The following is a 23,537-nucleotide window of genomic DNA, read 5'->3' on the forward strand; positions in this document are numbered from 1 at the left end:
GAATTACAGACCCCAGGTCACCTCAACTCTAACTGACCTTCTCCAAGACACATTTTGATGAACCTGTCCAAAGTCAAGACAAAAGAAAAGATTCTGCAAGCTGTCAGGAGTAAGCGCCAGTTGACCTGCAGGGGCAAATCCATCAGGGTGTCGGCAGACTTCTGTAATGAAACTTTCCAAGCAAGAAGACAATGGTCATCTACCTTTAATCTACTTAAACAGAACAATTTCCAGCCCAGAATTCTATATCCTGCTAAGCTAAGCTTTAAAATTGACGGAGAAATCGAATCATTTATCGATATACAAACACTAAGGAAATTTGCCACAACAAGACCAGCTCTACAGGAAATACTTCAACCTGTTCTACACACTGATCATCACAATGGATCAGCAGCAAAGTAAAAACTCAGAAATTAAAGGACAGAACCTAACCTCCACACTGATGCAAAAGATAAAACTAAGCAATGGACTCTCATAAAATAAGTTGAATAGAACACTACCATATTTATCAATTATCTCAATAAATGTTAATGACTTGAATTCCCCACTGAAGAGGCATAGATTGGCTGACTGGATTAAAAAACATAAGCCATCCATTTGCTGTCTGCAGGAAGCACACCTAGCTTCAAAGGACAAATTAAAACTCTGAGTTAAGGGTTGGAAGACAATTTTTCAGGCAAATGGAATTGAGAAGAAAAGAGGAGTTGCAATCTCATTTTGAGATACATGCGGATTTAAAGCAAAGAAAGTCAAAAAAGACAAAGATGGTCACATTATGTTGGTCAATGGAAAAATACAACAAGAAGATGTTTCAATTCTAAATATTTATGCACGCAATTTTAATGCTCTCAGATTCTTGAAACAGACCTTACTCAGTCTGAGCAATATGATATCCGATAATACCATAATAACAGGGGACTTTAACACTCCTCTTACAGAGGGTCTTTAACACTCCTAAACAGAGCATTTAGAGGAACAGAACACAGAAATCTTCCTCTAAACAGAAATGAAACAACGATGTAAGAGATTTAAATGAGACCCTAGAACAACTGTGCTTGATAGATGCGTACAGAAAATTCCACATCAAAGATAAAGAATATACATTCTTCTCATCACCCCATGGAACATTCTCCAAAATTGATCATATCCTAGAACACAAAACAAACCTCAACAGAATCAAAAGAATTCAAATTTTACCTTGTATCTTCTCAGACTACAAGGCACTAAAGGTGGAATTCAACTCCAACAAAAACCTTCAACCCCACACAAAGGCATGGAAATTAAACAACCTTCTGTTGCATGACAGTTGGGTGCAGGAAGAAATAAAACAAGAAATCACTAACTTCCTTGAGTATAACAACAATGACAACACAAGCTACCAAAACCTGTGGGATACTGCAAAAGCAGTTTTGAGAGGAGAATTTATTGCTTTAGATGCCTACATTCGAAAAACAGAAAGAGAGTGCATCAACAAACTCACAAGCCATCTTATGGAATTGGAAAAAGAAGAACAATCTAAGTCTAACCCTCGTAGAAGAAAAGAAATCGCCAAAATTATTATTATTATTTTTTATTTATTTATTTATTTTTTTTTTGTAGAGACAGAGTCTCACTTTATGGCCCTCGGTAGAGTGCCGTGGCCTCACACAGCTCACAGCAACCTCCAACTCCTGGGCTTAAGCGATTCTCTTGCCTCAGCCTCCCGAGTAGCTGGGACTACAGGCGACCGCCACAACGCCCGGCTATTTTTTGGTTGCAGTTTGGCCGGGGCCGGGTTTGAACCCACCACCCTCGGTATATGGGACCCGCGCCTTACCGACTAAGCCACAGGCGCCGCCCAAAATCGCCAAAATTAAATCAGAGATCAATGAAATTGAAAACAAAAGAATCATTCAGAAATTAATGAAACAAGAAGTTGGTTTTTTAATAAAATAGATAAACCTTTGGCCAGACTAACTAGAAATAGAAGAGTAAAATCTCTAGTAACCTCAATCAGAAATGATAAACGGGAAATAACAACTGATCCCACAGAGATACAAGAGATCATCTCTGAACACTACCAGAAATTCTATGCCCAGAAATTTGACAATGTGAAGGAAACAGATCAATATTTGGAATCACACCCTCTCCCTAGACTTAGCCAGAAAGAAATAGAGCTCCTGAACAGACCAATTTCAAGCACTGAGATCAAAGAAACAATAAAAAAGCTTTCAACAAAAAAATGCCCTGGTCCAGATGGCTTCACATCAGAATTCTATCAAACCTTCAAGGAAGAGCTTATTCCTGTACTGCAGAAATTATTCCAAAAAAATTGAGGAGGAAGGAATCTTCCCCAACACATTCTATGAAGCAAACATTACCCTGATACCAAAACCAGGAAAAGACCCAACTAAAAAGGAGAATTTCATACTAATTTCACTAATGAATATAGTTGTAAAAATTCTCCAGAACATCCTAGCCAATAGATTACAGCTTATCATCAAAAAAGTCATACATCATGATCAAGTAGGTTTCATCCCAGGGATGCAAGGCTGGTTTAACATACACAAGTCCATAAATGTTATCCACCATATTAACAGAATCAAAAATAAAGACTCCTCTCAATAGATGTAGAAAAAGCATTTGATAAAATCCAGCATCCTTTTCTATAGAAATAGAAGCAATATTCTATATAGAATTATTCTACTATAGAATAGAACTTTTCTAATATAGAATAGAATTATTCTATATAGAATTATTCTAATAAGAATATAGGCATGGGTGGCACATTTCTGAAACTGATTGAAGCTATCTATGACAAACCCACAGCTAATATTTTATTGAATGGAGTAAAACTGAAAGCTTTTCCTCTTAAAACTGAAACTAGACAGGTTGCCCATTGTTACCATTAGTTTTCAACTACCATTAGTTCTAGCCAATACAATTAGGTAAGACAAGGAAATAAAGGGAATCCAAATAGGAGCAGAGGAGATCAAACTCTCCCTCTTTGCTGATGACATGATCTTATACTTAGAGAACCCCAAAGACTCAACCACAAGAATCCTGGAAGTCATCAAAAAATACAGTAATGTCTCAGGATATAAAATCAACATCCACAAATCAGTTGCCTTTGTATACACCAATAACAGTCAAGATGAAAGGCTAATTAAGGGCACAATTCCTTTCACTATAGCGTCAATGAAAATGAAATACCTAGGAATATACCTAACCAAGGAGGTGAAGGACCTCTATAAAAAAAATTATGAAATCCTAAGAAAGGAAATAGCAGAGGATATTAACAAATGGAAGAACATACCATGCTCATGGATGGGAAGAATCAACATTGTTAAAATGTCTATACTTCCCAAAGCAATATACCTATTTAATGTTGTTCCTATTAAAATACCAACATTGTACTTTCAAGATTTGGAAAAAATGATTGTGCATTTTGTATGGAACCAGAAAAAACTCCGCATAGCTAAGGCAGTTTTTAGTAATAAAAATAAAGTTGGGGGCATCATCATACCAGATTTTAGGCTGTACTACAAAGCCATAGTGCTCAAGACAGCATGGTACTGGCACAAAAACAGAGACATAGACATTTGGAATCAAATAGAAAACCAGAAAATGAAACTAACATCTGACAACCACCTAATCTTTGATAAACCTAACAAGATCATACCTTGGGGGAAAGACTCCCTATTCAATAAATGGTGCTGGGAGAACTGGATATCCACACGTAAAAGACTGAAACTGGACTCACACCTTTCCCCACTCACAAAAATTGATTCAAGATGGAAAAAGGACTTAAATTTAAGGCATGAAACAATAAAAATCCTCCAAGAAAGCATAGCAAAATCACTGGAAGATATTGGCCTGGGGAAAGACTTCATGAAGAAGACTGCCATGGCAATTGCAACAACAAAAATAAACAAATGGGACTTCATTAAACTGAAAAGCTTCTGTACAGCAAAGGAGACAACAACCAAAGCAAATAGACAACCTACACAATGGAAAAGGATATTTGCATATTTTGAATCAGACAAAAGCTTGATAACTAGAATCTATAGAGAACTCAAATTAATCCACATGAAAAAAGCCAACAGTCTTATATATCAATGGGCAAGAGACATGAATAGAATCTTCTCTAAAGAAGACAGACGAATGGCTTACAAACAGATGAAAAAATGCTCATCATCCCTATTTATTAGAGAAATGTAAATCAAAACCACCCTGAGATACCGTCTAATCCTAGTGAGAATGGCCCACATCACAAAATCTCAAAACTGCAGATGTTGGTGTGGATGTGGAGAGAAGGGAACTCTTTTACACTACTGGTGGGACTGCAAACTAGTACAACCTTTCTGGAAGGAAGTATGGAGAAAGAACTCAAGCTAGACCTCCCATTTGATCCTGCAATCCCAATACTGGGTATCCATCCAGAAGGAAAAAAAAATCCTTTTATCATAGGGATATTTGCACTAGACTGTTTATTGCAGCTCAATTTACAATCTCCAAAATGTGGAAACAGCCTAAATGCCCACCAACCCAGGAATGGATTAACAAGCTGTGGTATATGTACACCATGGAATACTATTCAGCCATTTAAAAAAATGGAGACTTCGGGCGGCGCCTATGGCTCAGTCGGTAGGGTGCCGGCCCCATATACCGAGGGTGGTGGGTTCAAACCTGGCCCCGGCCAAACTGCAACCAAAAAATAGCCGGGCGTTGTGGCAGGTGCCTGTAGTCCCAGCTACTCGGGAGGCTGAGGCAAGAGAATTGCTGAAGCCCAGGAGTTGGAGGTTGCTGTGAGCTGTGTGAGGCCATGGCACTCTACCGAGGGCCATAAAGTGAGACTCTGTCTCTACAAAAAAAAAAATAAATAAATAAAATAAAATAAAAAAATAAAAAAATAAAAAATATGGACATTTTACATCCTTTGTATTAACCTGGATGGAAGTGGAAGACATTATTCTTAGTAAAGCATCACAAGAATGGAGAAACATGAATCCTATGTACTCAATTTTGATATAAGGACAATTAAGGACATGGTGGGGTGGGGGAAGGGGAGAACAGAGAGAGAAAGAAGGAGGGAGGGGTGGGGGAAGAGCAGAGAGAGGGAAGGAGGTGGGGCTGGGACCTTGGTGTGTGCCACACCTTTTGGGGCCAAGACATGATTGTAAGAGGGACTTTACCTAACAAATGCAATCAGTGTAACCTGGTTTCTTGTACCCTCAATGAATCCTCAACAATAAAAATTAAAAAGAAAGAAAATAATAAAACAAAATGGTTAGGGATGGGTGCTTCAGGTTATGGATATTTGCGGCAATAAAGACTTTCCTATAAGCAAATTGCCAATTTTCTTTTCTTTTTATGAGACACAGTCTCACTCTGTCACCCTAGGTAAAATGCCCTGGCATCATAGCTCACAGCAACCTCAAACTCCTTACCTCAAGCCATCCTCTTGCCTCAGCCTCCAGAGTAGCTGGGACTACAGGCTCCCACAACCCCTTGGCTAGTTTTTCTATTTTTAGTAGAGATCGGGGGTCTCACTCTTACTCAGGCTGGTCTCGAACTCCTAAGCTCAATCAATCCTCCCACCTCACCCTCCCAGAGTGCTGGAATTACAGGCATGAGCCACCCAGCCCAGCCCAGATCTCCATTTTCAAAAGGAGCAGAATGAAGAGAAAAATCAGCATAACTAATATTTCATTCCTTTTCAACTTGAAGAGAGGGATTTAATTTCTTCCATTCAGTCTTTCTTTCTTCCTTTTTTTTTTTTTTTTTTGGTAGAAATGGGGTCTATATTACCCAAGATGGTCTCAGACTTTTGAGCTCAAGCAATCCTCCTGCCTCAGCTTCAGGAGTAGCTGAGACTACAAGCACCTGCCACCACACCCAGCTAGTTTTTCTATATTTAGCAGAGATGGGGTCTGGCTCTTGCTCTTGCTGGTCTGGCACTCCTGAGCTCAAGGCATCCTCCCACCCCAGCCTCCCAGAGTGCTGGGATTACAGACATGAGCCACTACGCCCACTTTGGCCTTGGGTTGCCAATTTTCTAAGAAGTAGAAACCACTGATGCACTAAAGTATTTCAGAAAAATTGTAACTTTCATAGATTCAGAAAGAACACTGTGAATCTCTTATCACACCAATAATGACAGTCTCTTGTTCTTACAGAACCATGTTTCTCATCTAACCCTAATGCTTCCAGCAAGTAGCTCTCTGCTGATTCTGATTTCTTCTGTACTACCCTGAACCCAACCACCACCACTGCCCAAAACACAAAAGAATCACACTTATAAGTCCTCAAGAAACTCTTTTTTCTTTTTTTTTTTTGGTAGGGGGCATCTAACAAACTAGAGTAGAAAATAGAGGAAGCATGTTTTAATCTCCTCTTCACAGGGGAAGTAAGGATCGTGCTACATGCTGGAAGATGATGCACAGAACTTTCACGGGCAAAGCCAGGGTCCCCTTAGGAGAGAATGAAGAATATCCAGGCCCCAGGGTGGGGCCTTGGCACTAAGTAAAAGATGGCAGTGACAATGATTATATTAGGACCATCAATACCCCCCATCTTCTATTTTGGCAAATAGTTCCTATGTTCTAAGCACTGTTCCAAGAACTCTGCATATTCTAACAACCCGCTGAAAGAGGCACTGTCACTGTCCCTAATGTACACACAGAGGTTATGTAACCGCGATTTTAAAGTAAGTGACGGGTGAGACTCTAGTCTCACTAACTTACACCTGACCTATCGCCTGGCCTGAATGTTGAGTCTTTCTCCTCCGAATTACTCAATACTTTATTTGTTTATTTATTTATTTATTTATTTATTTTGAGACAGAGTCTCACTTTGTCGCCCTCAGTAGCATGGCGTGGCATCACAGCTCACAGCAATCTCCAACTCTTGGGCTTAAGCGATTCTCTTGCCTAAACCTCCCAAGTAGCTGGGACTACAGGCACCGGCCACAATGGCCGGCTATTTTTTGTTGCAATTGTCACTGCTGTTTTAGCTGGCCGAGGCTGGGTTCAAACCCACCACCCTTGGTATATTGGGCCAGCACCCTACCCACTAAGCCAAAGGCACCGCCTACTCTACACTTTAAATGCAACAAGATGTCCTCTTCTCTGAGTCAGTACCACACAAGGCACAATAAATTAGATTTGCTATATATTTTGTACATAAAAATTTTATTACGAAATACTTCTTACACCTTTGCCCTTATAGCAACTTTTCTCCAAGCGTGCTTTCTAGGGCATGAATTCCTTCCCTGTTTCTGCTCTGCCTAAAAGGTTCTACCCACCAAAGGTTTCATATGGCCAGTCCACCGGAATTATTCAGATTTCAGCCCAAGTATCGCCTTTTTGAGAGGTCTTTTATGACTGTCTGATCTGAAACAGACCTTGCTTCTCACGGTCCCCACATTGATTTATTATGCTCCCACCATCCACTGTCATCTGACATCATTCCCCTCTTGCTCCTGGTCTCTCTCTACCTGCCCTGGCCTCGCAGAGGCAGACGATGACAGTGTCTGTGACACACAGCAATTTCTTTCTCTCTTTCTTTTTTGAGACAGAGTCTCACTTGGTCACCCTTGGTAGAGTGCTGTGGTGTCATAGCAACCTCAAACTCTTGGACTCAAGTGATCCTCTGGCTTCAGCCTCCTGAATGGCTGGGACTACAGGCGCCATCACAACACCAACTACTTTTTAGAGATAGGGTCTCACTCTTGCTTGGGCTGGTCTGGAACTCGTGAGCTCAAGCAATCCACCTGCCTCGGCTTCCCAGAATGCTGGGATTACAGGTGTGAGCTACCCTGCCTGGCCAACACAGCAATTTCTTAAACATTATTTACCGGAATAACAAGTAACTTGTTTTTTTTGTTGTTGCTGTTGTTTTCAATAGGTTATCATACTCAATAGAGATTCTGTTTTTGTATAAGTTTGTAAAATGCCCTTCAGAGAAATTTAAATGCTTTCAAAACTTCTTGGGCTTGTGAAATCAACAAAATTTTGCCAGACTTATCTGATCATAGAACTTATTTATTTTTTTTGAGACAGAGTCTCACTCTGTCACCCCAGATAGAATGCCGTGCCGTCATAGCTCACAGCAACCTCAAACTCTTGGGCTCAAGTGATCCTCCTGCCTCAGTCTCCCGAGTAGCTGGGCCTATAGGTGCCTACCACCATACCCAGCTAGTTTTTCTATTTTTAGCACAAATGAGATGTCTCTTGTTCAGGCTGGTCCTGAACTCCTGAGGTCAAGGGATCCTCCCTCCTCAGCCTCCCAGAGTACTGGGATTAAAGGCAAGAGCCACTGCACTGGGTACCTAAATTTACTTTGAAAGCTACAGAAGGTTACTATGTATGTGGATGTCTTTACAAAAAAGTTCCCAGTAGCTTTCCAAACATTTTTAAAAGGTACTATATGGTGTATACTAGCCCTCAGGCAACAAGACAGATTATAAGTTGGTAAGTAAATTGCCTACTTTACATTTAAATTACCCATTTAAACCACCTAAGGCATGTATGAGCAAAACATGTCCCTGTATAAATGCTGTATATTAACATGTTATATTAAATCTGACAATAAGAACCCCAATTAATTTACATCATTAGTCTCCTTAACCTCACATTATCTCTTAATGCTTTTAATTTTGTACCCTAAGCAAACACAGTAAAATAAATAATAGTTATGAAGCAATTAGTTGAACCATTAAAGAAATATTTAATTGGTTCTAGACTATGAAAAGGACCTTAAATCCATTTGTAAATAGGAAAGTTGAAAACTAAAGCCTAATTGTTTTCACTATTTATAACTACGTAGCATATGAACAAAATTTCTGTTAACTAAAATCTCAGTAAGCAAACAGGTAAGTGAGTACTGTATGCATTTGGCCTCCTTTTAAAACTTCATTCACAGTTTTTGGTATAATCATCTATTTTATAAGTCATTTGGATAGCTCCCTAGTAACTTTCAAACTCATTACACTCATAATCTTTAGAAAGGAAGTTAAAAATAAAAAGCTTAACTCTCTCAAAATATAAAAGTTTTGGGATACTGGTTAAATCAAACACATTACTCACTCACCGTGTTAACTATGTGAAAGGCCAGTAAACCTCATTTTGTCTTCTGATTTATCACAATTTCTACAAATGTGATACTATGTATTACAGCTAATCATTCTTTTTTATTAAATCATAGCTATGTATATTAATGCAATTGTGGGTACAATGTGCTGGTTTTATATATAATTTGAAATATTTTCATCTAACTGGTTAACATAGCCTTCACAGAATCATTCTTTATTGTCAAAAAAAAAAAAAAAAACACACAAAGCCATGAACTGTTTTAAAAATAATTATAGAAAATCAAGTTTTATTCTTACACAAAAACAGGCTTCATCTTGCTCAATGGTGACACACTTCAAAAAAAATATTAGGGTGGGGGGAGTGATAAGGTGGAAGGAGAGACAGATAAGTTGGGTGACAGCAACTTTGCCCATGAGATCTGGGGGTCCCGCTCACCAATCCCCCTTTCTGGATGCATAATGAAGTTTCTTTCCCTAACAGCAAATTCCTTTGGGTTAAAGCAGGAGGTGGAATGATTTGCATGCCAGATCCAGAAATCCATCTATGCCAGTGAAGTTAGTAATGTCTGTTAATATAAGCAGGACTCAGGCACAGACTGCAGCACCTGATGGGCAGGAAGGACAGACTGGGGGTCTGCAGAAGTCAGAGGCCTGAAGGCAGAGGGAGAATCTTCTGTCTGTCTGTCCCTCTCCGTATCACCTTTTATCTCCACTCTGGAAAGAGTCTGCCTCACTCCTTTCCCTGCTGGCTAGATTCCTTGGCAGGATTTTCAGGTCTTACCCCCATCCCTGTAATTTCGCCTTTTGTGTGACTTTAATGCCTAATTGCTATGTGTCCACGGACCAAGTCCATACCCTCTCTGGTGACCACCAATGCCTGGCTCAGGTGTCCCAGGACAAAGAATATGATTGATCCAGTTTCAGTCCTCCTGTTCCAACTGACAGTGTCCACAGGACCGGGTTGTCTCTTCCAAACTACAGACAGGGGCAGAGAAATGAGACCATGAGGGGTTGCCTTGATCACTGAGGGTATCTCAGTAAGAGAAAAAAACATCTAACTTTCTAGATTTCTCTCACAGTAGCCAAATCTATATTCTTATTCCTCAAACATCGAGTTATCGTCCCTTATGTTCACATAGAGTGAAGACAGCCAGCTGATAATGAGTTGTCCAGCCTTCCAATATTTCCACCAGGCAGCTGAGGATGGTGATAGAAATAATGCTCCCAGCACATACCATTCCAGGCCTTCCAGAGGCATCTGTGCACCTTAAACAGGAAATAAAAACGTTCAAGACAGATGATGTTAATTTTGTACTCAGAAGTTCCTTGGAGCAAGGGAAGAATAACCATGATTCTGCAGGGAAGGTTTCCAATAGAAAAGGTGTTGCTCTCACCGCAAACTTTATTAGTTTAATATTTTAAGACACTTCAATTGTGCTCATGTAGAAAAATTCACCCATGCAATATACATCCTATAGCTTTGGTTTTACATGCTGGCAAAATGTTTATGAAAGCATGTTATTCCAGGCCAGGTGCAGTGACTCACTCCTGTAATCCCAGCACTCTGGGAGGCCAAGGCAGGAGGATTGCCTGAGCTCAGTAGGTCAAGACCAGCCTGAGCAAGAGGGAGACCCCATCTCTGCTAAGAATAGAAAACACTAGCTGAGTGCTGTGGAGGACGCCTGTAGTCCCAGCTACTTAGGAGGCTGAGGCAGGAGGAATGCTTGAGCCCAGGAGTTTGAGGTTGCTGTGAGGGTGATAAGAGTGAAATTCTGTTTCAAAAAAACTTAAAAATTTAAAAAATTAAAATAAAAAATAAAGAAAACAATGTATTTACCAAATCTCATAATTTGGCAATGACTTAGATTTCTTAACAGCAACTCAGTAGACAAAACATTTAAAAGCTTTTAGTCTCAAGCAGCCACGACTCAGAATCAGCATGTGGATTATGCGGGGGTGAAAATAAGGAAGAGATACTGAAATAAGTAACTTCCATAGGACGGTTGCTCTTCCGGTTTTATTCTCGCTCAGATTGCTATTGTTTTTGTTCATTGGAGGTTTAGCCAGAAAAAGCTCAAGTCTTATAAACCATCTTACAAAACTCAGAATCATGCCTAAGTTTTTTTCCCCAAGGGCAGGTTAAAAAAAAAATGCAAATGTGGTGTGACATTTTGTATTTGTAATTCCCCAGGACATGGGTATTTTTTTTTCCTCATGTCCTCTTTCCTTAAATATTTCATGCTGAAATGACTAGTTAGTAAAGTAAGGTTAGTTTATAAAACAGTGCATATCCCTCAAACAATTAAAATATTTCTACAGTAAAGTTAGAAAGGCAATCCACAAGTAGTATATACACACACATACTGTGGTCTATGTCTACAGATAGTACTTAAACCTGGGCAAGAAATAACTAAACAGCAAATCATAATTATCTTTAGGTGGGATGGATTATGGGCAACTTTTAGTTTCTCTCTTACTTTCACTTTATCTTTTATAGAATGAACACATCCTTTCTTTCTGAATATAAATGTGTTTTAAAAGTAAATAAATAGTATTATTTTTCTCTTACCCGTTTCATTTTTTAATTTAGTTAAGCAGGCCCGGGCCAGATTCGAACCCATCACCCCTGGTGCACAGGGTTGGAGCTCTAACCACTGAAAAATAGGCGCTCAGCTTCTGTTCCCCGTTTTAGAACACTGATTCATGGAAGGATGTAACTTTTAATGGAAAAGTATGAAAGTGCAGGAGAAAAAATAATACTCAGCCCTTTTCACTTATAATTAAAAATAGTGAATGCATAATAAATTTGAGAAAGTAGTTTTTATTCTGTTCAGCAGTCTTAAAAAAACTATACAAATTATTATTATGCTCATCCAAAAGGGAAGGGAAAAAGGAAAAATACAGAGTATCCCAACAGTTACCATATATAGGGAAAAGGGGAAATTGTAGCTAAATATATTTAATTTATAAAATATTCACTGCAAACCTTTACAAAGAGTTGGCCAATACAAAGAGAATATTTTGTAAATATTTCGCACCTTGTAATATGCATAAGAGTGCAAGTTAAACCCTGTCTGAGTAGCTGTGAAAACTACACAATGAAAGCCATAGGAAGTTGATTTTATGTCTACAGATAAGGAAAAGGAAGCTTGGAGAAAGTAAGTTGTTAGGCCCAGCTCAGGAAAGCTCGTTAATCCTGACCACACCAGGATTTTAACCCATCAGAGCCCAATTATGTTTTTACTGTATAATGATGTCAGCTTTTATTTTTAACCTGCCAGCTGCCACCTTGCCCTTAGGGAGCTAAATCACACAGTAAAGAATATTAAACATCCATGTACTTTCTCCAGAATATTAGAGTTCTTGGGGATTAATATTCATGGTTATTGACCTGATGATTTATTTCATTTAATTTTCTAAGACAGAGTCTCCCTCTGTACCCTAAGTAGAGTGCCATGGTGTCATAGCAACCTCAAACTCCTGGGCTCAAGTGATTCTCCTGCCTCAGCCTCCTGAGTAGCTGGGACTGCAGGCACCCACCACCACGCCTGCCGAATTTTTCTATTTTTAGTAGAGATGGGTGTCTCACTCTTGCTCAGGCTGGTCTCCAACTCCTGAGCTCAGGTGATCCTTCTGTCTTGGCCTCCCACAGTGCTGGGATTGCAGGTGCGAGCCACTGCACACTGCCTGATGATGCTTTTTTAAAAAGAAAAAACATCTGTGGTTTCCACTGCCTCATCTTTCCTTGTCCTCAAGCCCAGGACAAGTGTGTGGCCTAAACCCGCAACCTTGCCCTGTATGGGAAGGCCCTCTTCCCTTTAGGTGGCCTACATCCCCCAGCCCATTCTCCCTGCCCTACGCCCAAGCTCTAGTAAGGAACAGTATAACAAATGAACTTGAACGTAACTTCTCTGGCAACCTTTTGAATAAATTATGGACATATTGGGATTTTCAAAATCCTAAGAAGACAGTGAGGGACAAGAAAACATCGTTAGAACATCAGCTTATCCCCAAACCATGAGATCTGCTGAGTCTCCTGAGCCTGAAGACACACAGTTCCCGTAACAGCAAGAGCAGGAGATGGGTGGCCTGGAAGGCTGATAGACGGGAATAAAAAACTTTCCTGGTAGCATGGATTTAATCCTCCCTACTTCCTGGTAACTAAATTCTAAGTTTAGTATTTCTGATTGTTGGTACCTTTTGGCTTGTGCTAAATATTTAATACGAATATTTTAATTCTTTCCACTGCCGGGGGCAGAAAGCATTTGGGCACCATTATAAAATAATCATAGAAGTGTAGTCCTTTTATTCTTTAAGATCAGGGATTTCTCTTAATGAAGTAATTGTAGTATTCTAAATTATACTGGCTCTCTCTCCCCCAAGGAATTTTTCCACCTGCTCTCAGATGCTATCTAAGAGACACTGTTCCTTGGAGAACAGGGGACACCATCCACCCTTCACATATTTAATGCACACTGTGCACCCACCACTTACTTGCACAGACCAGTGAATTCCACCAAGGCAAGTCTTGTCCGAGCAAGGCAGAATCACACATCACCTCTGTGATTTCTGACTGATAACAACAGGCAACTCAAACAGCAAATTTCTCATGCAACTGCCTCATCACAAATCAGCTCAGACATGGTGGTTTCTGCTTTTTCACTTCCGAGTGTCAATTAATCTATTACCAATGTTTTTCAATGTTCCCATGGGAAATCCTACATAAGGACACGTTCTAATATCTGTTCTGGCCTGTGGATTTTGCAAAAAAGTAAACTGAATATATATCTAAATGAAAAGCACAAAAAATAAATCTGAAACTTCACTTAATAAGGCAGTAGATACTTTTTTTTTGCATTATATATTTTCTGATCTTTTCTTTTACCACTTGAAAGTGATTATAGTGTACAACTGGAACAAGTGTCAGCTGACAGTGCAGAGAAGCAGACTGAAACATCAGTGTCAAACTTTCGGAATATTAATTATTCAAAGTATCGACACCAGGGCTCTAAATCGGCTTTTCCTAACATTATCGAGATGTTCCACTTAGGAATTTACATGTGATTTCCATCACTGCATATATATGAGGCCGTGTTAAATTAAGCCCATGATTTAGGATAATCTGCAGTCCGCTGACAGAAAGGAGACTTGTGCCAGAAAACCAAATCCCTAATCTTTCCTAGGGATTGAAGATCCTTTCCCAGGATCTTTCCCTGATCCTAGTCAATCACCCAGGTATTTAACTTTCATTATTCATCCCTCTCAAGGTCTGGGACATTTTACAGGATGCAACAGCCTCTCAAGGCAGCTTAAAAAAAAAAAAAAAAGTAAAGCGGGGGAGAAAAGCAGTGAGGAAGCGTGCACAGGGATTACGCTGAGCAGAAATTTTCCGAAAGGTTCATTATCTCTCATTTTATTTTATTTTTTTGTCTGTTTGTTTTTGAGACAGATTCTCACTCTGTCACCCTGGGTAGAATGCCATGGTGTCATCACAGCTCACAGCAACCTCAAACTTCAGGCTCAAGTGATACTCCTGCCTCTGCCTCCCAAGTAGCTGGGACTACAGGCGCCTACCACAACAGCCAGGTAGTTTTTCTGTTTCTAGTAGAGATGGGGTTTCAAGCACCTTTTGCTATAGTACAACAAAGATTTTAACATTTACCTTTTTCTCGGTGTCACCAGTTAATTGAGCAGAGGTCAAAGATTATGAGCGACTGAGGGTACCACTGTGAAACTATCTATGACACTCTCTGGCTACGGGTTGCTTTGATTTAGTAACAGGCACAGGTTAATCATAGTAGTGGCTGGCATTCTTCCAACAGTCGTAATTAATGGGAAATAAAATTAAGCCACATCATTAAAACCTTGTTCAGATTTTCAAACAGGACAGTGTGAAAAAATAATCTGAGCAGGACAATGTGGTCTATATGTATTCCAACAGACAGCCATCACCTCCTTTCTGAAGGCCACAGGAACAGGCAGGGTATTTCAGGCTGTTGTATGTCTGCAGGTCGACACACCACTCTACAAAATCGCCTAAGTTAACAAATATGTGTTCACAGACCCTCCATTTATTTTAAAATAGAGGAAGTGTTCTATGTGGTGGGATTTATAGTCTTCACGTTAGCTACACAAAGAGAAATCCTAATTTCATACAGAAAATGAATTTCTTTAAAATACTAAGGTATTTGGAAGTCATCCCCTTGTAGCACATTTTTACAATACAGAATTTTACAAAAGTATTTGCTAAAAGTAGATACTGAACTGTAAGCAGATTTATTTCACTTGATCACCAAAATAGAAACATTCTCCCCGGACCTTCTTTGGCAAATACTGAACTTAAAATATCCTCTGAGGCCATTACATAGGGAGCAACAGTTAGTGAAAGTGCATGCCTGTTATTTCCTCACTCTGACAATGTGAAAATCTAATTATACATTGCAAGTGATCAGAGTTGAGTTTCCAATCCTGACAGTGGTCTTTTAGTTTAAAAACTTTCTTCTATCTTGCCATAGAAGAAAAATGTGCATGTGTAAGGTAATAAGACTCCAGTCATTTCTACTCCATTACTCTAAAAAGCACTGTGCAGTCATTTATTCTGTCCCATATTGACAGCTTATTTCCCAAAAATCTAATGGATTTTTTTATTACTCATTTTAAGTCATTCTGGCAAGAATTAGCAGATCTCTAAACCGAGAGTTTTAAACATTTTCTTTCGAAAGATGTAAAAGCCTGCAAACAGGCTGTAAGGGTAACAAATACTAAGACCTCCATAGTGTACCTTGCTGTGGTAAACATAAAAAGATTAAACCTGTTAGATTAGTTAAAGTTTAAGAAGCATAATGATCAGCCACCTGGTAAGAATGGCATGGCAAAATGCTATCAATTGCTAGAAGAAAAATTTGCCGGGAAGAGTAAGAATTTAAGTCACACAGGCAAGCATAATTAAAACCTGCATACCTAGTAAAACAAATGTCGAATGCCTGAGACAAGTTTTGAAATGGCTATGCAAAATGTAGCTTTGATTTCATAAGTACTCAGGCCTGTTACTGACAATGAACTCCAGAGTACAGTACAGTGTATGGCCGGGTAAACTTCCCTAGGCAACTATACATTTTTCATAACAGCATTAAATAATCAAAACAAATAAAATACCTTCATTGATTCAACCTCACTAGATTGTTCCTGAGTCATTTTTTGAAATGTTTACATAATTACTACAGAATTGGAATCCCCCCATGCTCCTCCCCCCCCCCTTTTTTTTTTGCCCGGGGCCGGGTTTGAACCTACCACCTCTGGTATATGGGGCTGGCACCCTACTCGTTTGAGCCACTGGTGCTGCCCCTCCCCTCCCATTTTATGCTTGAACCTCTTTGCCCAGATACCTTTGATATATTCTGGCAAAATGACACTTCCATGATTCATCTAAGTATATTGGTAGTGTTGTTTTATACTAGGGCTGTAAGGGAACTATTTTTGCAATAATAGATGTTAATAAAAATGCATATAAAATATTCACTTCAAATTCAACAGAGTAAAAAATATAAGTGCAACAGTAAATGCTGACAAGGAAAGAACCTCTAAGCACTTCAAGTGCTTTGACACAGGGACTTGTCTTTTGACACAGGGGGGACTGTACCTGATTGTTTCAATGGGCTAGTTTTACATTAACAGCTCCAACAGAAGTTGGGCATCTGCAGTTGTAAAAGATACTTGCTCGCTTATTTATTTATGTATGTATGTATTTATTTTTTAGACAGAGTCTCACTCTGTCTTCCTGGGTAGAGTGCTATGGAGTCATAGCTCACAGCAACCTCCAACTCTGGAGCTTGAGCAATCTTCTTGCCTCAGTTTCCCAAGTAGCTGGGACTACAGGCGCTCACTACATCACCTGACTAATTTTTCCATTATCAGTAGAAGCAGGGGCTCACTCTTGCTCAGGTGGGTCTGGAACTCCTGAGCTCAAGGGATGAACCTCGGACTCCCAGAGTGCTGGGATTACAGGTGTGAGCCACCACACCTTGCCCCTGCTCACTTACCGGGTTTTCTTCCTTTGGTTAATTTTATTTAAAGGAAAATCAGAAGTCAAAGGAAAATTACAAACAGCTTAATAGAACAGAATAACAAACAGAATAAACAGACATGCAGACACACCCACCTCCTCTCAAGAGTGATCCTCCAACTCAAAAAAGGTGTGGGAGTTTCTTACTTAATGCTATTGAAGACATATTCTTTAATTAATACCAATTCTTTTTATAAGGTACACACTTTACCAGTAAACACACAGTTTTCATAGTGAGTCAATACTTAAGCATATAAAATAATTTCATAAGGTTTAGAACTGCAAATGCCAAATTAAGCTTAAGCCAGATAGGTAACCATTACACATGTAAATTTACTACTTAAGAGAGAAGTGTATACCTCATGAGGCCCAAAGGTATTCCTAATCCCTGGGAATCAATAAAAATTAAAAATGTAAAAGGAGGGCGGCGCCTGTGGCTCAGCGGGTAGGGCGCCGGTCCCACATGCCGGAGGTGGCGGGTTCAAACCCAGCCCTGGCCAAATTAAAAAAAAAAAAAAAAAAATGTAAAAGGATAATTAGGTCATCTATTCAGTTCTAATTCACACTAGTTCCCAACAGTGTGTGACTTAATTTTAATTCATCCATTTAAAATATTCTTGGTGGTAACAAATTCCAATTGCTTTGCTTAGAAGCCTATTAGCGGACGAGTCAGTACTGATATAATACTGCAGTTAATTGTACCTTCTAGATTTGGGAAGCCAGGCCGTTATGCAGCAGTTCTGTAAACCTAATTAGACAATATAAAAAGTTAATTTTTTGCTCAAGTTTCAGCATATGAGTTCTTGTATTCAGTGAACTGAGTCAGGCCTCCCTAACGGCGTGTTTAAATGCTTCTCAGGAGCAAAGCTTGGAACGGCTACAAAGGCGGGGGAGCCCAGAAGGGAATTTATAATGGCACCAAAATGAGAACATTTCTCATCTTGAAATATTCTGGATTCCTAGCAAATGAAGCAACTAAAAAGTTAGTTCTTCCTCCCCAAAAAGACTTAAAACCTGGGTAATTTCAGTTCAAGCTTGTCTCAAGCTTTCGGGATCATAGGGTTGAATTAGAATTAAAGAGTAAACCTCATATTTAAACGTTAAGATAATTGAAATGCTAGAGCATAGTTTTACCATTCTGTTTTTTTCTTTAAATATACATCAAGCCAAATTCACATATTCAAAACTGAAAAGCTGCCTAGTAGTCTCAGGATAAAATGTATTTTCTATTGGAGACATATTCTTTAATCGATACCAATTCTTTTTATAAGAATATACAGTGAATACACAGTTTTCATAGTAAGTCAATACTTAAGCACTAAAGCATATAAAGCAATTTCATAAAGTTTAGAACTACAAACACCAAATCACGCTTCGGCCAGATAATCTTTAAGCATATAAATTTATGATAGAAGAGAGTAGTATGTACCTTGGGAGGCCCAAATGTATTCCTAAACCCAAATATTACACTGTCTTTCCATTTGCAGCTTCACAAAGCAGTGGATTTCAACCAAGAGAGTGCAAAAATGCCAAATATGTATTATAAACATATTAGAATATCTAGCTTGTACAGTATTCACATATTATCAAAACTATATGATTATTGCTCAATTTGATAGTTATGGGTCTCTTATCCAACTTCTATTTGTATTTTTCAGAGCGATGATAACCAATTACCACCTGAACTTCTTTATCATCTCAGTGAGTTTTCTCAGAACATGTTATTAACTGAGATGCAATGATGATGTTAATGTAACCTCTCTCCAGACCAAACTACCACTGGGAGGTTAGGGGACAGCCACCTGCTTCAGCCTTAATTCTAATTGGTTCTTTCTCAAAAATCGTGACATGTAGATCCAGTGAACTGAGTCTACGTGTCACAACGCTCTACAAGTCTACATGCGCTTGCCCTTAACATTCTTCCTGTGTTTTCTAGAGGGCAGCATTCCCCAAATCATTTTACTTCTTACGCCTGTACATTAATTCACCTCTCCCCTCCTGGTGCCCAAAAGGAGCCATTCTCCATAGGATTTTTTTCTACCTCTCCCTTCATCCAGTGACCCACTCCCAGAGCTTCAGACATCACCATCCTGCCAAGGATTTGCACTCTTCCCATCCGTTTTTGACTCCTATTCTGCCCTCCACCTCCTTGGACACCTTCACTGGACTTACGCGTGGTCTGTTAACTGCTCGTATGCCCAAACCAAAAAAATGTTTAGTGTAAACACTCTCTAGAGATTCTTATGCCTGCTAAAGTTTGAGAACCACTGCCTGAGACAGTGATTTTCCTCGTAAGTGGCCCAGCCTGGCTCCGCTCCCACTCCACCAGGTGAGACTCTCCTCCCTGCTGGGCAATTGTACTTCCACAACCTCTCCTCCGTGTTTGGTTTCCAGGTGCCCTTCCTGGTTGAGGCCTCATTCTGTCCTCCAGAAACAATTCTCTGCTCACCGAAATCTAGCCTGCACTGTTTCCAGATGATTCCTTATAGCCTCGCTCTGCCCTTTCGCAGCATTCAAAGTCCTTCCCAGCTCAGACTGCATCTTTCCAAGGTCCTCACTTTCAATTTTCCAGCTTTCCCCAGGATTGGCCACTATCTTTCCTGCTTCTGCATCCATCTCTGCCCCCCTCTCCTCAGCAATCCAACAAGTTGTTGGAGACGGGCCCTGTGGACGGCTCCCAGCTCCCCAGCCTGAGCTCTGCTGTCTCTCTGATCCCGCAGGACACAGTGGAATCAGCTAAGGCAGTTCTTGTCTGACCTGCTGCAATTGCTTATCTGTGTGTTTGCCCACAGACCTGTGCTGAAAAGGTTCTTAAGTCACTTTGGTTATCTAGGACCAGGTTTTTAAGGGAGGTGACTGTAGACTAACTTTAACATCCAACCCAGGACACTTTTGAGAGTGAAAGCAAAAAGGAAAGCTTCAATTTTCCACTGAGAAAAGGAAATGCAAATGCACAGAGAAGTTTGCATTTATTTCAGGAGGGATGGCTGACCTGTGCCTCATGCCTGTAATCCCAGCACTCTGAGAGGCCGAGCCAGGATGATCCCTTGAGCTCAGGAGTTCCAGACCAGCCTGAGCAAAAGTAAGACCTCATCTCTCCTAAAAACAGAATAACCAGCCAGGGGTTGTGGTGGACATCTATGGTCCCAGCTACTCGGGAGGCTGAGGAAGGAGGATCACTTGAGCCCAGGAATTTGAGATTACTGTGAGCTGTGATGACACCAGGACACTCTACCCAGGGCGACATAGTGAGATCCTATTTAAAAAAAAAAAATTCAGGTCCATAAACCCCACATTTCTTAGACTTGATAATGTGGGTTTTTAAAATTTTTTATTTTAACTTGTGTAAAGTGGGGGAGGATGAGAGACTGAGAATAGCTAAGAAAACGTAACCCAGTCCTGAGGCATGTAGCTTGAGAAACTGAGAACTGACCACTTAACATGCTACACCTTCGCTGCTGAGTGACCTATCCTAAATTGCATTAAGGGAGCTTCCGCCTGAAATAAAATGTTATGGTCAAGGGCAGAGTTTTCCAGGTTGCAGCCATCATTACCAAGATAAATTGGCATTGGTAAAGTGGAACATGGCATCAGTCCAGCCACTAACCCTTGTTTAAAATGCATTCCTTCCAACCTGCCAGTTTGCTTATCACATAAAACCTGTTGGCCTACGAGCAGTTCCTGAATTAGTCCTACTATGGATGTTCTGACCTCAGTGTCATTGCTGGTTTGACTATAGTATAATGGCATTTGTACCTACAGAGCCATCAGTTTACACACAGCTTCTCACCAGTACTGAACGTCATAATAGAACCACCAAGGCTAAATATCTATCCACATTCCGTTATAGACTTTTATTTTCCAAGCTCATGATTCAACTGTTTGCCTTGGAGGCTAGTATAAGGGCCTTTGTTCTCCTGATACCCAATTATTCTTTTTAATGTTCAGTATGTTGGTAAATCTTTAAAAATCTAGCTTCTGTCTTTGACAAGTGATTGAAATGATACTGGCTCCACTGACAAGCTTAACCAAATAGACTGGACCAAAAAAAAAAAAAATCAAGATATCACCACCTTCTGTACCATCACCATAGTTACTAAATGGGCATGATATAGCTTACCCTGTATCAGCTCTTAATAAAAATAACAAGTGATGATGACGCTCCAGCACCTCTGTAAAAGCCTCACCATGTCATCCAACTGTGGGACTCTCTCTGAATGGACTGGTTTTGGCAGTCTGAGTTTCTCTGCCAGAAAATGGGGGTGGAGGGAGGCTCCCATTTTCTAACTCAAAAAAGGCATTCTGCTGACCTTAAACAAAATACTCTCAAGACACCTGCAACCTCCAGTTGTTATTCTGTCAAGAAATCATTTCAAGAGCAAAAAAATGGTCAAAAGTTTGACCCCCGCTGCTCTACAGCCCAGAGAACACCCTGAAAAGGAAAACAGTATACTTTTTATCTCAATGTGAATGACTTGGGTGGGAAACCACCGCAGATATTTTACAAAGAGGAACACCCCCCACTGCTGCAATGACCCCAAATTAGGAACATAGGCAGATGAAAGCTCATCTGATGCCTCAGGCAACAAACGCTGATCAAAGAAAGTCCCCCTGGGATTTTCCTGTAATAGTCATCACCACCACCACGAGCCTTCTCGCCGCCCAACTCGCCAAGTTTCCTAGGAGTTAAGTTAATGAAGACACTGGCAGCGCGGATCACACTTGCAAAGGGGGTTTGCAGCAGACGGCGATGCCCCCTGGTTGGCGGTGGAGGGTTAGGGGATTTCCAGGCTGGAGGATGGGGTTAGGGTTAGGTCAGCGACGCCGCGGTGGCCGCGCGGCTGCTGCTAACCAACGTCTCTCGTCGCTTGCCCGCCTAAAGCCCCCCAAGCCAGCGGATGTCGCAGCCACCACTCGCGCTCCGGTGGCGGCACAAGTTAGTTTCTGGAGCCGGGAACTGACAGAGTCTGCGACCCCTGGGCCTTGTCGGAGCGCCGGAGGGGATCCCCTGGCGCTGCTAGGGGACGCGGGGAGGCGGGGACGCGATCGGACCCGGGCCGTCACCCCGCCCGGCTCCAACCCCGGCTACTCGGGCCGATTGCCCTGCTCCCAGGTCCCGCGGGGCCTCCCAGAGCCTCTCCCTGCGCCCGGAGGCGGTGGAAGGGGAGGCGACGGACACCCGGGCGGGCGGGAAGACACGACGCTGGGGCCGGGCCCGCGGACCTGCGGCGGCCGCATGTCGCCTCCTCCAGGCCTGCACGCGCCACACGCAGGCCGCAGCCTGGACGCGAGCTCCGCGGCCCCCAGCCACCAGAGTCGGGCTCCGGGCCGGCGGAAACCCCGCCCCCAGGGCCCCTGTTCTCCGGTGGCTCCGGAGCGGGTGTCGCCGGCGGCAGGGAGGAAGCGGGAGGAAGACAGGGAGACACACGGGCGGGGACCGGTGAGCGCCCTCACCCACGGCCGACACCCCCAGATCCCGCCTGCGCCACCTGCGGCTACGAGACCCCGCTGGCCAGGCTCCGCGCGCGCGCAAGGACAAAACAAGTTGCCGGCGGTAGCCGCCGCGGGAGGGGGCCGGGCGGGTCACTCACCCGCATCCTGCTCAGCGAGCTGGGTTCGTCCAGCCTCGGGGATAGGGACGACCAGAGCACCACCAGCCCCAGGAAGCTCCCCAGCAGCAGCAGACTGCGCAGGATGAAGCCGATCTTCAGCCTCATCTTCCTCCGGCAGCCACACGCTCGCAGCCCGGCGCAGCCGCCGCCGCCGCCGCCGCGGCTCTCCCCTCCTCCTCCTCCTCCTCCCCCCTCACCCCTGCCGCGTCGCAGCCGCCCGCCGGCTCGGGCTCCAGACCCGGAACTCCCCTCCGGCCCGCCTGCCCAGGCTCAGCCCCGCGCCCTTCCTGCCTTTCCCCGCCCCTCCCCACCTCTCCACCCCCGCTCGCATTCCCCCCTCGGCCCTTCCCCTCTCCGCCCCACCTCCACGCCTCACTCCGCCGTCCCCCTCTCTGCCCCTCCGCTCCCCGCCTTTCCCCTCCCAGAGCCCCTCTCCCCCCTCCGCCCTTCCCCTCGTCTCCTTTTCCTTCCCTGGCTGGCCCGCGGGAGGCTTTCTGCTCCGCCTGGTTCCCCTGCACCTGCTCGGCAGGTGTGCACCCACCCCCTCGAGCCCCCCCCCCCCCATTCCCTGGCACCAACTGACACTTTGTCCGCACAGCCTGGTCCTTAGCCTTTGCCCTGCATACAGCTCAGCCCCTTCAAGCTGTCAGATTCCCCAAACTTTTACCGTCATTGCCGACCCCAACTCGGTCCTTCCCACCCCTGCCCTGAAGAGCGCACCGCCCCCCAACACACACGCAGTGCCCGAAGCCCCAGCCTCCCGGTTGGGCTTAAGCGGAGCAAACCAGGA

At 42.3% G+C, this 23,537-nt stretch overlaps 1 protein-coding gene across 2 annotated transcripts in view; it reads right to left on the reverse strand.

The window, feature by feature from the left end:
* The window catches only part of GALNT7 (polypeptide N-acetylgalactosaminyltransferase 7), a 101,236-nt gene extending 78,206 nt beyond the window's left edge, over positions 1–23,030 (reverse strand). The window contains exon 1 of one of the 2 annotated variants that reach the window (XM_053585522.1): positions 22,727–23,030. In XM_053585522.1, coding sequence (XP_053441497.1) covers positions 22,727–22,852 — 126 coding nt within the window. In that variant the 5' untranslated portion in view covers positions 22,853–23,030. The remainder of the gene's footprint in view (positions 1–22,726) is intronic. The other variant, XM_053585511.1, reaches the window with a different exon arrangement.
* Between the last annotated feature and the right edge of the window lie 507 nt (positions 23,031–23,537).

This window comes from Nycticebus coucang, chromosome 1 (genome assembly GCF_027406575.1).
Source record: "Nycticebus coucang isolate mNycCou1 chromosome 1, mNycCou1.pri, whole genome shotgun sequence".
NCBI lineage: Eukaryota > Metazoa > Chordata > Mammalia > Primates > Lorisidae > Nycticebus > Nycticebus coucang.